Here is a 16,351-nt window from a genome sequence, read left to right on the forward strand (position 1 = left end):
CTCATGGCTTATACTTCAGATTTATCTTGCCCACATGTGGTTAGACTTTGGTTAAGGTTATGGAAAGATTAAGGTTGTTGTCTGTTTAATATTCACAAAGTACACACATCCTGTCTCGGGTTTTGACTTTTTCAATATTTGATGAAGACCACAATCATTCCCTAATCTTAGCCAAGAGCTGTGAATCAAAGCATAAGAGTAGCTTCTTTTCTCTCACCGCTAAGCTCATGACGAGTTAAAACAGTCACGTGAGGTCTGAGAGAAATTCATGTGAAAAACCTGCAATACTAAATCACCTTATTTTACACACATACAGTGTAATAGAGACAGTTTACAATATTTTTTGCTTTGTGACATGAAAAATAAACTGTATAGCCTATACTATACATACATTTTCAGTATATGCATTTCTTGTGTTACCATGCCCTCTTGCACAAAGTGAATACTTACAAATGTACTTGAAAAATATACTTTAAATATATATCTTTATATTGTATGTTATAAAGAAAGATAAGAACTGTATGTGCCATTATGTGATCATAATGCTCACAGAGTAAAAGCGTGACTTTGCACTGAGCTCTGAAGCTTATTACCCAGACGTTTCTATTCCCAGTATCACTCAAGCCTCTTTTCATGTCTAATATTTTTTTCAGTGAGTTACTGCAGCTTTGCAGTAATAAAAAAAAAAGAAATAGCCCCAGAAAAGGTAACTTGGTGTTCACCTTATCTGAGACTTATTCTTTCATATTACTCACTCAAAATCAACTTCATTCAAAGACTGGCTCACATTGCCTGTGCACATTACAATAAAGGTACAGACCATATACTTAACTAATCCTTATGTAATAAATGACTCATCATGATTCAATAGATGAAAATATGTTGCTCACCATGAACAACTGACCATGAAAATAACACCTACATGCTGCATTACCCAGAGGTCTGTATGTGACATATATAGCCTATGTTGGTGGTGGAGCATGAGTTCTAGGAAATCTTTTTAATTTTGTTGTTATAATTTTAACCTGCTTATTTCATGTGTCACATCATGTGCCTTGTTTACATTTGTTTTTTTGGATGATTAGAGCTTATCTGCCCACTCTTCATGTATTATTCTTGTCCGCACTACTCTAATGAATACTAATAATAATATACCTTGGGGTCATGCAGCAACATGGAGATATATGCATCTGGCCACCAGTTTTATGGAGATACGAAACAGAACAAGAAGCCAACATAATTACATTAATTAAAATGAAATAAAAATTTAAAAAGTATGCCAATTGTCAATTATGTATGAAGTAACTGTAAATGAGCATCTATTAAGTAATGATCTTGTTAATCACATAAAATCACAGTGACTTGATGATTTAACACTGGTGAGTAAATTCATCATACATCATGAATGTACTGTATATAGGATGTATACATCCTACATTATGCCCTTATTATAAAGTGTCACAGCATCTGCTTTTCATTTCATTTTCAGTGAACTTTGGAGACACAGTTCAATTAACTCAAACATTCAGTGACACAGTAATAAATAGACCAGCTTATAGTGGCACAGCATGTGCCCCGTGGGGAAAAAAGCTTTGTTGTCGGGCACCTACTGACCCACACTGTGGTAGTTTCTTTATTTCCCCAAGCACCCAGAAACCAACCAGTGCTCTAGATCTGAAATGTGAAAAAGAATAAATAAAATGTGGTGACTGATTAAGTAAAAAGGGCAAAAATTATGATTGATAGTTATTTTCAAGCAGACATATCAAATATTCACCTCCACCAGCTTATGGGATGTGAATATTTGCTAGTTTGAGAGAGATGATACTTCAATGGTGCAAACCACTAGGTTAATCCTACAATAAAAGCTTTTCGGCGTTAGGAATGACCGACTTTTAATAATTGTTGCATTTATAAGCCGAGAGAAATATTCCACCACCAATATCGTTAATATCCCAAGGAACAGGTAACCACATATGCGAATATATGACACACTCACTAACACACACACACACACACACACACACACTAAAGGGAGCGAGCGAGCGAGAGAGAGAGAACCGTGTTGTTGCCGGTGCCTCCTGTTGGCTGCGCTCTCCTCCTCCTCCTCCTCGGCACCGGACAGACACGGGGAGCGCACCGTGAACGCATGAAGGATGGATGAACTTTAAATCTGCCTCACAACTTTCACCGCCTCTCACTCTCTCTTTCTCTCCCTTGCCGTCCGTCTCTTCCTCTGTCTCTTCCTCTCCCCCGCTGCTCTCTGCTCTCAGAAGCGGGAAAAACCGGAGGAAGACCTCGACAATGGATTTACTGCAATCACGATCCCATTGTGAATGATCAGTTCTTTGCTCTTTCCTTCTTTGTGGATGCTCGTTAGCGTCTTGAGTCGAGATGATGGCATCAATAGGGGAATTCGACCCTCTCAACACCAGAGTCCCTGCAACTAAAATAGAAGTTACCGTGTCGTGCAGGTAAGATCCAACTCTCATATTCATGTAGATACATTAGAAGTCTTTCATTTCACCTGTATCACGTAAAATGTCACTGATGAGAAATTCAGATTTATAAGGAAGCACCATCAAAGTCGTACAAATGAACTGGACGTGTGGTGAATGTGAATATTGAGAGTTATTTTTGCTGCTTGTGATGTAACACTAATACCTTCTACTGAGGTTATTCCATAACATCTAAGAACAACCACCAGCTTTTAAGGTAGCTGTTCAAGGAACTTGTGTAAATCAAGACATCAAAAACATCTATCTATCTATCTATCTATCTATCTATCTATTTATCTATCTATCTATCTGACACACACAAACAGGTGCTCTAGGTGCAGGTGCTGTTAGCAGACTCCTGCTTTCTCTCCCATGTCTGACCTTTTACTCTCTGATGCCCTTTGCTCTCAGGTAAACGGTTAATCCCATCACCTGCCCCCAGTATGCATTAAAGCCCTTAAAAGCCAGTGGCCCAGTAGACTACCGCTGATACACACAGGCATGCATGGTTGTGAATTGTTTGTGTGGCACATCAGGTTGTGCTGCAGCTGACCTATTGCATGAAGCGTTTCATGTTTTATACAAGATGTAGAAATGCTTCCAGTGAAGGCAGTAAAAATACTCAGAAATACATTATTTAAATTGAGTTTATAACCCTGAAACAAAACAGCACATACATGTACATGTGGCTGAATTTGATGTTTGGCGGCAGGCTGCCTTGGCTGAATGGTTTTCTGCTCTGGTTACTGACTGTCTGACTGTCTGACTGAGCAGTACAACTCGTCAGTCAGGGTTTTTGCAGACTGTCAGCCTGCCTGCCTGCTTGCCTGCCTGGCGGTGTGCTGACTGTCTTTCTGATCCGCTCCTGAATAATGAATGGCTGTTGCTCCTGTACAGTCCCTCCTGAGATTAGCCAGACTTGAAGTGGCCAGACACCTGGGTTAGACAGCCCGAACCTGGGAGGCTGAGCCCAGCTAAGAGGATAGATGATGAATTTCTTTGTGTTTTCCACCCAAATATTAAAAACAGCTAAAATTACATTTCAGACAGCTTAAGTATTTATCAAGTTCACATCCTAGTTTTTGCACAACAGTGTGTTGTTTTTTTCTCATCCCTTTTGTGTCTTGAATTATTGAGTTTTTTAAGATCCTTGGTTACATAATAACAAATGTTACAGCCGACAGTTGCTTATCTTAGCTTATTATAGACTTGAAGCAGAAGGAAGCAGGTCTACTCTGTCCAAAGGTATCAAAATCCACCTTTACAGCTAGCTAATTAACATGTGCTATCTTTTTTTGTTTAATCTGCACAGAAACTGAAAAGAAGAAATGATAAATTGTGGTTTTACAGGGGATTACATGTGAAATTAAATTATCTAATAACAGATACATAACTCTCTACATAACTCTCTGTAATGCGCTGGTAGGCAGATCATTCATTTCTTTTTATCTTTTGACAGAGCCAGGCTAACTGTTTCCCCCTGTTTTCTAATGCTAAGCTAAGCTAACTGGTCACTGTTTGTAGCTTTATATTTAAACCCTATACACAATCAATCTTCTCATCTACCTCATCTACCATTCCTCACTTACAGTACAAAGTCTCTCTAACTAACTCTGGCAACAAAGCCCAACTTGACTGATCCATGGCAACCATTTTCACATTTTGGTCAAAAACCTTGATCTTTAAACTTTTTTCCTATATAGAAAATTACTTAATATCTGTTTAGGCTCCACCCATTTAAAATTTTGTCCAATTTTTCTTAGTTTTTTTTCAAATTTTGCTTAGTTTTCTTAGTATGGAATAAAAAAAGTATTAGAGAAATTTTTATACAGATTAAATGCGTTTTAGTTGAAGTTTTGATAATGTGGTGTCTTAACATAGATATTATCATAAATGATATCATGAATAAAGTCTCTGCTTTTGTAACCAAATCTGGACACTTCAACGTACTGCATAGGGGCATTCATTGGGCAGTGTATTTGAGTTCAAATGCTATCACATAAACATGTAAACATTTTTGTTAAAACATACTTACTGATCACCTATTGGATATTTCATAATGAGGTTTTAAGGGTTTATTAGACTTAGACTTGCACTGTCTAACAGTGCAAGTCTGTTCACACTCATGTCGATAACATAGTTGTGTACACATTATATATCTCACGGTATGACAGTTCATTCAGAAACACCAATGCAAATGAGATCTTCATCAGCCTGTAACTGGTAACTGGTATTTTAGTTGGCTTACCATTGGTTACATTTTAGGGAAAGGTGAGCAGCACAATATTTTGAAATGGTTCACACAGTAATTTGAGGAACAATTTAAATCTGCCCATGACCTAACTTTTTGGAGTTAGCAGACACTTTTAGAAACACTCAGGAGAGTAAAGAACAAAAGAGATAAAATGTTAATGAATGAATAAATTGTCTCAATACAATTGAAAAAAAAAATGGCTTAAATAATTCATTTTTACCTGCACTGTTTCCACAGGAGTCTTCTGGATGTGGACACATTCTCCAAGTCAGATCCTGGTATGTATGAACTCTCCTGTCTCTGAATATGCACTGAAATACTGGAAGTAATTGAACATTGTGTTGTCAGTTGTTATTATTATTCCTGTAGAGAATAAATCATTCTCTAGTCAATTTCGATATTGAACTGTAGATCAATTCTACATTTGTTTATTGCATTTTTTAAAAACTGGGAAATATATTCTGTTTTAATTTTAATTTATTTGTACATTTTTGTACACCAGTATTAGATGTGCTTCCTTACAGTAAGAAAAGCAGTAAGACATAATGAATGGTGTTCTACTCTCCTCTGGTACTGGTAAATAACTTGAAGAAGGTCAGAGCTATCAATGGGTGACAACACTGCTGATAAAATACAAGAGTGGGAAGGGACAGTAAAGAACAAGGGCAAAACTAAGCAGGGACTGAAAAGTGAAGGTTGTAGAAAGGTCAGGATGTAAGGTTCAGTGTGTTGCGCAGAAAATGACAGTAGGAAGGAAGAAATTAAGTAAAGGAGGATGTCAGCGCTGGAAGACAATGCAGGGGTTAAAAAGCTTGAAACTGTGTATAGCCATTCCACCATCCTGTGGTCTTTTATTCCTCGTTAACTGTCTCAGTGAAGACACAAGGGTGGTTGAACTTTTTTTTATGTATTTAGGGAAGGAATAAAATTCTGCAACCTAAAACCCAGGAAATAAATTAAGACCACAATCAGGTTATTATCCTGCTTATATCATGGCCACTTGCCAACAAAATTAAATCTGTGATTGAATTAATAATACCACTTGTTCATGTACTTAAAGATTCAATTCTCGATTTAAACATGATGAAACATATTCCTTAGCCCTCACAATTCCTTCTACTTGTGTTCATCCAGCTAAAGAGGACAGACTACGTTTCACAAGGCTGAGCCAGGAATTTTAAAATCCTGACAAGATTCCTCTGATTGCTTTAAGCCTTTAACATATTCAGCCTACAACAACAGACAATAGAGCTGCGTTACCCCACACGATATTATTAAAACTGTCTTCCTCTCTCGTTTTTCTTTCCCTCTCACAATGTTGTGTGTGACTTCTCCACATCTCATTATTTTCTGTGTGGTTTTGGTCCCAGTCTCCCCACTCTCTACCCTGTAGCTCTCCCTCAGACCCACAGGCCACAGCTTCACTGAAATTTAAGTCTCTGTTCCATCAGTTGATGTAGATGTTCAGATTCACTCACATATTAAACACATTTGAAGTGAAATTTGCTTGGTCTGTAATGAAAGGCTGTTTATTGTATTTCATTACTACTTTCATTACTTATACTGTCTGGCTACTAGATGTTAATGCACAACTACCAGACAAATCAGAAATCAAGATTTTACAGTGGCCATGGTGTAGACAGGTTCCCAGCAATGTCTTTGGTAAGATGCACAGTGGGAGCAGAAAGCATAAACATGAAATGACTGAGAGCTTGGGTAGATGGCTAGAGTAACATGAAAAGTTATTTTTGTACTTTGAGCTGCACAAATCACAGAAGTCATGGGTGGAAAATGTTCACTATCAGATGAATATCTGAAGAATACCTGCAGGTTAGCTGAGAGTGCAGAATTAGTTATTAGCTCCAGTGATTTTGTAAGAACCTGGATTTTTTATGGTGGAGTGTACTGGAAGGTGGTAGATATTTCTGTACAGGAGCTGAGGAGACAATTTTAAGGCAAGACAGTTTAGACTGTTACTGTGCGTTTATTGTCTTTAAATGAATTGTGCAAAGGTTTGTCAGACTCTATGGTCAATACTTTGGAGGTCAGTTTGATGTGTGTTTGGAGTTTCAGGACTTTATGACAGCTTTGGATGGAAAACACATCAAATTATTACAATTTTTAAAGGGGACAAAAATCTCACAGATGTGCTGCACCTTCCTTCATGATCGTGAGTAGCAGTCATTATTAAATCCTGTAGTGACACAGTTTGTTCCACTGCAGTTATCAGGTACGCGTTTTTGCATACATGGCATATATTCTTTTGTCTGATCTATTTTCAGGAAACAGTAGGGTTGTCATACATGCTGACATTATCAATATAATACCAATGTCATTATTAATATAATATCAGGCTAACTTTGTGTATACAGTTAGCATTATCATTACCACCAGCTGCTGTTTCTGTGGAATCCAGGGTGCCATGTTTGCTAGTTAGAGCCAACTGGCTAGGACTAAGATAGGCATGTGGTAGAAAGGTTTGAAAATGTAATACAGTCTTTTAACTGTATTTTGACTGGTTTCCAAGCAACGTGCTTCATTTCTGAAGTACTGAAGGTATCCATAATTAAGCTGTCATGACATTATGGTTATGGTTTCCTTTCCTGAATTTGTAAACCTGTCTATAAATTAAGGTAATAAATGGAGAACCACCAGTTTACTTATTTATGTATTTATTTTTGAATAGCAGACTGATATTGTGGACAGCCAAACATCTCTCTGCTGGAAGAAGTCTGGTTGTGGAACTGGAACTGAACTATCTTGAGAATGACAGAGAATAAACACAAAGGCAGCATGGAGCAGGCTATTGTTAGTTAGAAAATGAAAATGGGACAGAGGATGTTAGTGTGGTGTTTCTTTCATTTGATGTAACTGTAAAACACTATTAATCAAACTTAACTGCCTGCTACAAGGAATCAACTGACACACTTTTCACAATTTTTTATAAGGAAGAAAACTTCCAGCTCCAGCTATGTTTAATCCATAATAAATCATTTTTAGGTTCACTGATGTTTAGAGATGCTGTCACAGTCATCAGAGCAAAAAGTGTGGCAGACAAGGCTACACAAAAATGCCAAGGAAGTGTTTTAGTTAGAAACGTGGTGACAAGAAGACTGAAAGCATTTGTCCCTCTGAAAAGACTGCACGAATCTAAAGAGCTGTCTAGAGAAAATTGCTGGAAAGATTTAAGTGATCTTTCGTGCACCTGGCAATCCAAACTGCTCTATTACAAGGTTTAGGTGTTTATCCCTTTTGTCCTTGTGACAAAAAAAGCTTTTCTACCTTTAAAAACAAGTTCAACAGCTTCTGAACAGAAAAGCACTGTAGTACTTTGAAAAGCTTATAAGGAGAAGCTCTCTCAGACAAATGATACCCCAAATCAGCCAGATTGTTGGGCTTTAAATGAGTTACACAAATCACAGCTGGAGAGCACAGCTGTCTAATTCCTCACCCAGGCTGGCCTTGAGGTCTTGGTGATAATGTCTGTGACTGGCCACAGATGTGAGGGCAGCCTGAGGAGCTACTGGGCTCCAACCAGTAGAGACAAGGAGAAGTGGTGCATGAGCATCTCCATCAGCCTGGGCAACATTAACAGATGTGATGAACAGTAGTTTTTGCTGCCTGTTGCTATGTGCACCACAGCTGGAAGATGTAATTAGGAGAGACACCATCAACAATTGTAACTTAAATACCACAGAGAACACAGGCAAGAGGAAAGATTCAAGATGTAAAGCTTTTTGTTTTAGTACAATGAAATTCTCATGTTTCTGTCCTATCTGCTGCACCTTTTAAAAAAAGTTAGAACAGGAAAACAGAAACAGATAAAAGAAGGAATCAGAGTTGAATTACTGAAAATGACACAGTAAAAGTTTGATGTGCAGCAGTAATACAGATTTGCAATTGAGTTTGAGGTGAAACATTAGCATAAATCTGTATCTCAGGAGTGCAACAGGAGTATGGTATTTGATGTGCAGTAGATACTGTTGGTTGGAAATGTAATTTTAAAAGAAGAGTGAGAACAATAAATTAGTCTGGCCAATAAAAATCTGTGTCCAAACCTGTATTAAACTTTCTTGGGGTCCTGACAGTTTATGCTTTGGTCATTCATTGCCTTGTGAACTGCGGCCATCTGACCTTTGGCTCTAACAAGCACATGATAACATCCAAACTGAGGCTGTTGCAAATGTAACACATCCATTAATTACTAGACCTTAAAAAAAAGTTTTTAATAGAAGGTAAAGTTCGCCTATGACACCAAAACATCCAGGACTGCTACTGTGCTCCCTGTCCCTACAGGTGTTCTGAGGTAGGCTATATTTATACTGTTATGAGATTTTTTTCCCGTCAGGTTACACACCATCTCTCTTAGTCCTTGTCACCCACCATACCTTTTTTAAAATTCAATTATGGCCAGTGCATGCTCTCCTGATAGTTTCTTATGATATTTTGTATAGTATCACATAGTGTTTGGTTTGAGCTTTCTATTGGGTGGCAAGGTTTGGTCAGGATCCAGACACCCTCTCCAGCATGAACTAAATACTTAACTTTAAATGCTGTTTTCAGCAACGTCAGGCACCCCCGTCATCCAACACATTGTGTTGGACAATGAAATACAGCAAGTGCATATCCCTGGTAGATTATTTTGTGTTGCACTTTTATAGTTAACTTCACGATCATCAAGAGAGAAGATAGAATGACTGTTGGCATAATTAATTAGTTGTCAAACCCTTCCTCATAGTATAACAAAACAACTGTGCATCATAATAATAAAATGTTGAGAGCTGTTGTTGTATCCACTTAAGTGTTATTTGGACAAGCATCTCAATACACTAGTCCACAGGTGTTTTCGTAAGTTGGACCACATCCCCTTAAATCTTCTGTTAACTGATGTGTTTTTGCTCGCAGCTGCTCCCTGCTGTGTGCGTCCAGCCTTTACGACGGTCCAGTCTCAGCTGCTGGATATCTGGCAGCACATTTACATGGGACCAAATGCCATGGCAGTAAATGTGACTGCGGTTTATGACTGGAAGGAAGTAATTAGTAACAGTGTGGGTGCCATACAGGAGAGAGGAGATTGACCCACTCAATTAGTCAAACATTCTGTTTCCACCACTCATGTAATGATCTAATTGATAATGATCTAATTACATGCTTAATCAGAGCTACATGTATGGCAGGACTGCTCATTGTGTAAATGCTAAATATAAACAGTACAGGGAGCAAAAATACACAGTATACAATCAAGTCAAGAAGAGTTAGTTAGTTAATCACTCTAATATCAGTCTGAACTAATACGTGGCAATCAGTAAGTGGGTCGGCTGTATTACAGAGGCATGTGAGGAGTACTGGTTTCATAACAAGGTGATCCAGCAGGAAGATATCATGTTTCTAAAATTTAGCAGGTGTTCACCACAACCAAAGCAATTCAAATGCCTAAATTTCTGGTTCAACAAGTATGGATGACAAATTTTTATTATTTGATCACTATCAGTGTGTCCAACATCCTACTCCCAGGGAATCATATGTAGAGGACGGCACTCACAGAGCAATTTATTAGGAACACCTGTGCACTTGCATATTCATGCAGTTAGTGTTTGCATCAAACAATGTGATTGTTGGTACCAGATGAGCTGGTTTGACTATTCTGCTGATCTCAAGGGATTTTCTAGAGTTTGCTCAGAATGGTGTGAAACACAACAAAACAAAGCCAGTGAGCAGCAGACAGGTCAAGGAGAAGGTCAAATGAGATCAAATGGCCAGACTGGTTGGAGTTGACAGAAAGTCTACGGTAATGTAGGTAACTGTGGTGAGCAGAAAAGCATCGCAGAATGTACAACACATTAAACCTTGAGGTGGACGGGCTGCAGCAGCAGAAGACTGGGTACCACTCCTGTCAAGAACAGGAATCTGAGGCTGCAGCAGGCACAGGATCACCAAAACTGGACAGTTGAAGACCAGAAAAATAGAAAAACTGTTCTGATGACTCTCGATTTCCGCTGGGACAGACAGATGGTAGGGTCAGAATTTTGTGTCAACAGCATGCATCCATGTATTTAACCTGCCTTGTGCAAACAGGCAAAGTACTGACACAAAGCCAGAGAAGAGAAGAGGAGAAGAAGAGAGCAGAGAAAAGAAGAGAAGAGGAGAAGAGAAGAGAAGATGCCTCTCAATCTCAATTTCTCCATGTAACTCCTTGCCATCATTTTAAATATTTTTTTGCTCAGGAGAAAAATAGAATAACTGCCAGATGCAACAGAGACATATTGCTTCTGCTACACCAGCAGAAATATTTTCAGAGTTCCCAGTTCCCTATTCATTCTTCCTTCATGTGGCTAGACTTGAACCTCTTCAGACAGACAGTAGCCCATCTCATCATTTGATAATGGTTGGCGTCATGATCTGGAGGCTCCTGTGCTCTTGTTTTGACTGGCAAGTTGAACCTCTAACCATGTTGTTGTTCAGAGGTCTCTGAACATCGAGGTAGATCTGTGGCATTCTATGAGATTGTAAGCAGCACTGATGGTTGTCATGTTTGACTCAGGCTCTCAAGAGCAGATGCTCAGTCTTACCTTGACAGGAAATCATTTCACTCTATTTAAATGTGCGGACTGTGTCACTACCAGTGTCAGTTTCTGGACATATTTGTTGGGTGCCCCAGTTTAGTCCACGATGCCAGAGTTCTTAAAAATAGCCCTCTGCATGCTCAGGGACTGTGCCCACATGAAGCCTTCTGTGTTCTAGAGGATGGTAGATATAGCCCCATATGTCACAGCCCATAACAGTAATAGGACCATACAGTGAGAAAGTGTTAAGTGCAGTTGTTGCTAGGTTCAACAAGCACCACACAGAGGCCTGATGTGTGATAGATTGTTTGTGTGATAGATAGGCCTTTGGTGGCAATCCATATTTTTCAAAGCATTGCAGTGAAGGTCACTGCTCGCTGTGCCATTTTACACAACTTCTGCCTCAGAGATGGAGACATGTTTGAGCCTGTGGAAGAGGCACTTGGGCCAGATGATGGAGGTGGTGAGCATCAGCCAGACTTGCAGTGCGGGGAGCAACTGTGTGGGTGCGTCGCTACTGTTCTTTCAGCACCAAACAACACTCCTCCAGCTCTTCATGACCGTGACTATTAGTAAGACACATTAAAGTCAAAACAGCTACACTGTTTATTTTTCCAAGTTTCATACATCAGTGTTTTATCATAAATGTAAATACTTTCAACTGCCTTCATTATTAATGTGTCATTATTATTATTATTATTATTATTAACAATTATTTCTTTGATCTGTCACCTCTCCATGACATTTTTAAACTCACTTGAAAGATATTATATGATTGTTAGATTTAGATTTGTTCTATAGATGTTTGTTAACATTAGTCTACGAGTCAACTCTAACATGGCATCATGCCATTGTATCTTTGAAGGCACTAAATCAGGAGAGGCTGAGGCTGACATATGAGGCACAGGAGGCTGACTATATGGTCTCCCACCTCTTGCCCCACCCACGAGCGAGAACCACTTCCATGCCCAAGCATGGGCATGGTGATTCAGTGCCAGTGGCAGACTTTTGTTGTTTTTCTTGATGTTTCAGCATGCGTTAATAGGAGTGAACTTCCCAAGATGAATTTTTGTCACTCTTAAATTCACATTCTTGCATTCAAGTAAACATCGCTTTTTTGCCTAGACACCTCTTCTTCATCATCCCCTGTTGTGGAAAATGTCACCTGCTGTGAGAAATAATAGATATTTGTCATTGTCTGACATTAATAATTGATAAAAGCAAACAAATAAACAAACAGTTCTCTGTTTAATTAAAGGTCCCAAGAATAGAGAATTTTATGGGCCTTTCCTGATTGGATGACTGTTCTGAGTGACACACAGCCAGGCCACCCACAGGTAATGCCAATGGTGATGGCCTCCACTGAGGAAGATGTTTAGCAGTCAGCGCTCAAATGAGCTGATGCAAATTCAGACTAAATCGCGTGTTTCAGAAAAATAAAGTTTACTGGACTAATATGACTATCTTTGGGAAGGCTGGGCAGTAATATATTGACTTCCTGATGGAATGATGGTTTTGTTTTTGGTGTTGACAAAGTTAAGACGACAGACAAAAAAGGTTTGGCTGATTGGTCTGGGTGAGCCGTGCTGGGAGCGTAGCTGAGTTTCTGAATATGGGCTGTGTGCATTTCTCCCTCTAAAGTTTGACATTTACTGCCTTTAATGTAACATGGCAGCACTACAACTGTTTATCTATGTTTTATATCATTGTAAATCCAATACTAGTGGGCTTTTTGACTGTCATTTGAAAATGTCACACTGGACTCTTGGAAATCTGATGGCTATTTTTCACTTTTTTCTGACATTAATTGATTAATAATAATAAAAAATAAAATAATAGATTCTTAAATCATTGCAACAGATAAAACAAGACTAAATGTCAGCAACGTCTGTTCCCTAAGTCAAGAGTGAACTTGCATTCTTAATATGAGCTTTTTTTTAAATACTGTGTCTGTAGGTTTGATATCTAGAGGCAGAGAGAGAATTTGAGCTGCTGAGAAGTATACTGCAAGCGAAGAAAGCCTGTGAGAGACTGTAATGATGAGAGTGCATATTATTATGTGTGGTTCTCAGGGATCAAAGCCAGTGATCAATGACACATCTACAGCACAGGGGCCACAAGAGAGAACCGCACAGCCATGGAACATGGAAGCACATGACTGCACATTTGGGACACATACAAAAATAGAGAGAGAGCAAATTAGACACAGATCCCAAAAGCTTCTACACTTCATCTCAGATGATACTATATGATACTCAGACATCCAGTTAGTTATATTCTTTCTTATCTCAGTTCAGTATTGAATCACTGCTTTGTTGCACCTGAGGCAGTCAGAGCCTTGGCCCTGATTTGATTTTTCTCTAAGAATACAGTGGGGGAAATGATGTAAATTCTTTGCATTCCTCCTGTGCTCCCCTCTTTAGAGTTTTAGTCATCAACCTTTGCCAACAGCTCTGAGCCAAAAGTGTGTGTATGTCTTGCGTTTGTGTGTTGCAGTTTTGTACAAGAATGTGCCAGGATACCAAAGCAAGACTCTGATGCACTTGTTCTCATCTAATTTATTGATGACTCAGAGTTTGTCCTTGGGGATGTTGTATCACGTTGCCTGGTCATTGTGTAAATTTAATTTGAGTTTCTCTTACTTGGCCATCAAATTACCTGATGCCTCTCTATCTGCCCACACATGGAGGATGTATAACTTTGAAATCAATGTGTGTTTCTGTCTAAAGTGAAGAACTCGGAAGCTGGCTTGCAAATACAGATTTGGTTATTGATGTTTTAGATAGACACAAATAAATAGAAGCACTGAGAGCAGTAGGCAGAGATGTAAGAGACAACATATTTCCAGTTCAGTGCTCTTCCTCATCTCATGAAAGAAAGCTTCAAGTCTTTTTCACTTTTTCTTATTCGCGCTACTTTTGCTTTTATACAAAGCTATATGGGCTATATTGTAAGTCATTTTTTCCCTTACTGTTGACACTGACAGTTAGTGTCTTTTTATTTTTAATTCAATGATTTCCAGGCATGCAGTATTCGGGGTTGCAGCATTCAAATCTGTTGCTGGTCTCAGACTTGTCTTTTTCTCGGCCACCAAACTCACCTATAGCAGAATGTGATCTTGACTGAGTCCAGTACTGACTCTGCAGCTCCCCTCAGTTCTGTGCAGAGTTTCTTTCAGTCCATTTTTTTTAGTTTTACAGCCTGAAGCTTTAGTGTTTTAGTACACTGTTCTCATCAGTTTCCTGTCACAGGAGGCACTGGTGTCATTTCCACTGGAGACTGGGGGAGACATCCCTCTCAGTTTTCAAATTGTAGACTGTAGTTATACACTGATCATCCACAACATTACAGTAAAACCACCTGCATAATATTATGTAGGTCCCCCTTGTGTTGACCAAAGAGCTCTGACCCATTGGGGCATGGACGGGGGACCTCTGGGGGCGTCCTGTGTGTCTGGCATTGGGACATTGGCAGGATATTCTTTGGGTCCTGTTGTTTTGTAGGGTGGGGTCTCCATGGATCTGGCTTGTTCTGGCCTATCACACAGATGCTCAATCAGATTGGGATCTGGGGAGTTAACATCTCCTTGTTGGGTTGGGCTCATTGTTTAGGTGGGTGGTACATCCAGATGGATGCCAGGACCAAAGGTTTCCCTACAGAACATTGTATTGCACCAAGATGATTTTACAGTTGCAATGACAATTTTAGCAAATAATGCAATATTTAGGTTTTTATATCCTGTTCCTGTCACAATTCAAACTTTTCTAAATCCAAAGAATTACACTGAGTGATTGAGTTGATAAAAAAAAACAAAGTTTACAGAGAGAAAAGTTTAGACAACCACATGTAGAATATTCAGTGGAAAATCATCTGTTGAAAAGCCTGTATCTGCTCAGTCTCAGTCTTGACTGAATCTTAAGACTGCTTGGACTTAGACTTGACTAACAACAGCTGTGTCATCAACATGTAGTACAATAATCAAATCAATCAATCAATCACAGTTGATTTTACACTGATATTTTGTTCCCCAAGGACTGAAGTTATGTAAGCCCTTTAGGAGAGTCTTCATGCATGCTGTGTACCAATTTATGCTGTCAGTCAGTGTTTTGGAGTAGGTGTCACTTTTTTAAATGATGGATGTTTTATTTTGAAACAAAGATCCTGTCAAACATGATGCTTCTGCATTGCTGTTGCTCATGCTCATGGTGACCCCTTTGCACAGTCTCATTTAGTCCAGTCTTGATTGGATTTTAACATATTCCAGGCATGTATGACCTTAACCAGGCTGATGTTACCCTTGGAGAGATGCAAGCGACGCTCATGCATTTCCCGAGCAAGTGAAATTCCTGCAGCAGCTAAGAAGAATCAAAATCCTTGAGATTATGGGCTGGAAAAAAAAAAAAAAAAACTTCTGTCATTTGGTCAGAGAGATGAATGCATCTGTATGATACGTCCTTTTGGCTCAAGATAAAAATAATGGAATTCATGAGATATTTTTCCTCTCATTCCCAGTAGCGAGTGTATTTTGCTCTGTTTTTGGCACAGCTTTTCTATCACTGAAGTGACCCTTTTTGCACTTCAAAAAGTGTCATTTCCAGCTCCAAATGGTATTCAAATTTGCTATTAAATTGATATGATTTTAGTCTTAAGTACTAAGAAATCACCAATGACATTGTATCATTGAAACTTCATAATCTTTGTAATCTTTTAGCTGCTTCATGTTCTCATTTTGCAGCTCCTGAAACTACACACAAGATTTATCTGGCTCTTTTATTTCTATCCACCATCTAAACTGCTATCAGGCTCCCATATGAAACATCCCACTTCTCTTATGTAACATCATTTGCCGGTGGAGTGCTGACAGTTTTCATCCTCGTGCAAGGGTGTTACACTCCATTGCAATCTGTGGGAAAGCCGGCCTCCCCACCCCCACCAGTCCAGGAGTATTTAAAAGTAAATACAATTATGTGTATTGAATCAATTATGATAATTCTTTGCAGTCTCTGATTTGCGAAGTTGGTGAGTCACATTTATTA

The 16,351-nt window shown here is 38.9% G+C and overlaps 1 protein-coding gene across 1 annotated transcript in view; it reads left to right on the forward strand.

The window, feature by feature from the left end:
- The first annotated feature begins 2,083 nt into the window (after positions 1-2,083).
- Positions 2,084-16,351, forward strand: part of LOC108882668 (copine-9) — a 70,426-nt gene continuing 56,158 nt past the window's right edge. Inside the window, exons 1-2 of the mRNA XM_051071045.1 lie at positions 2,084-2,474; positions 4,990-5,030. Of these exons, the coding sequence (XP_050927002.1) occupies positions 2,395-2,474; positions 4,990-5,030 (121 nt within the window). The 5' untranslated portion in view covers positions 2,084-2,394. The remainder of the gene's footprint in view (positions 2,475-4,989; positions 5,031-16,351) is intronic.

Source organism: Lates calcarifer, linkage group LG6 (assembly GCF_001640805.2).
Source record: "Lates calcarifer isolate ASB-BC8 linkage group LG6, TLL_Latcal_v3, whole genome shotgun sequence".
Classification (NCBI taxonomy): domain Eukaryota; kingdom Metazoa; phylum Chordata; class Actinopteri; family Centropomidae; genus Lates; species Lates calcarifer.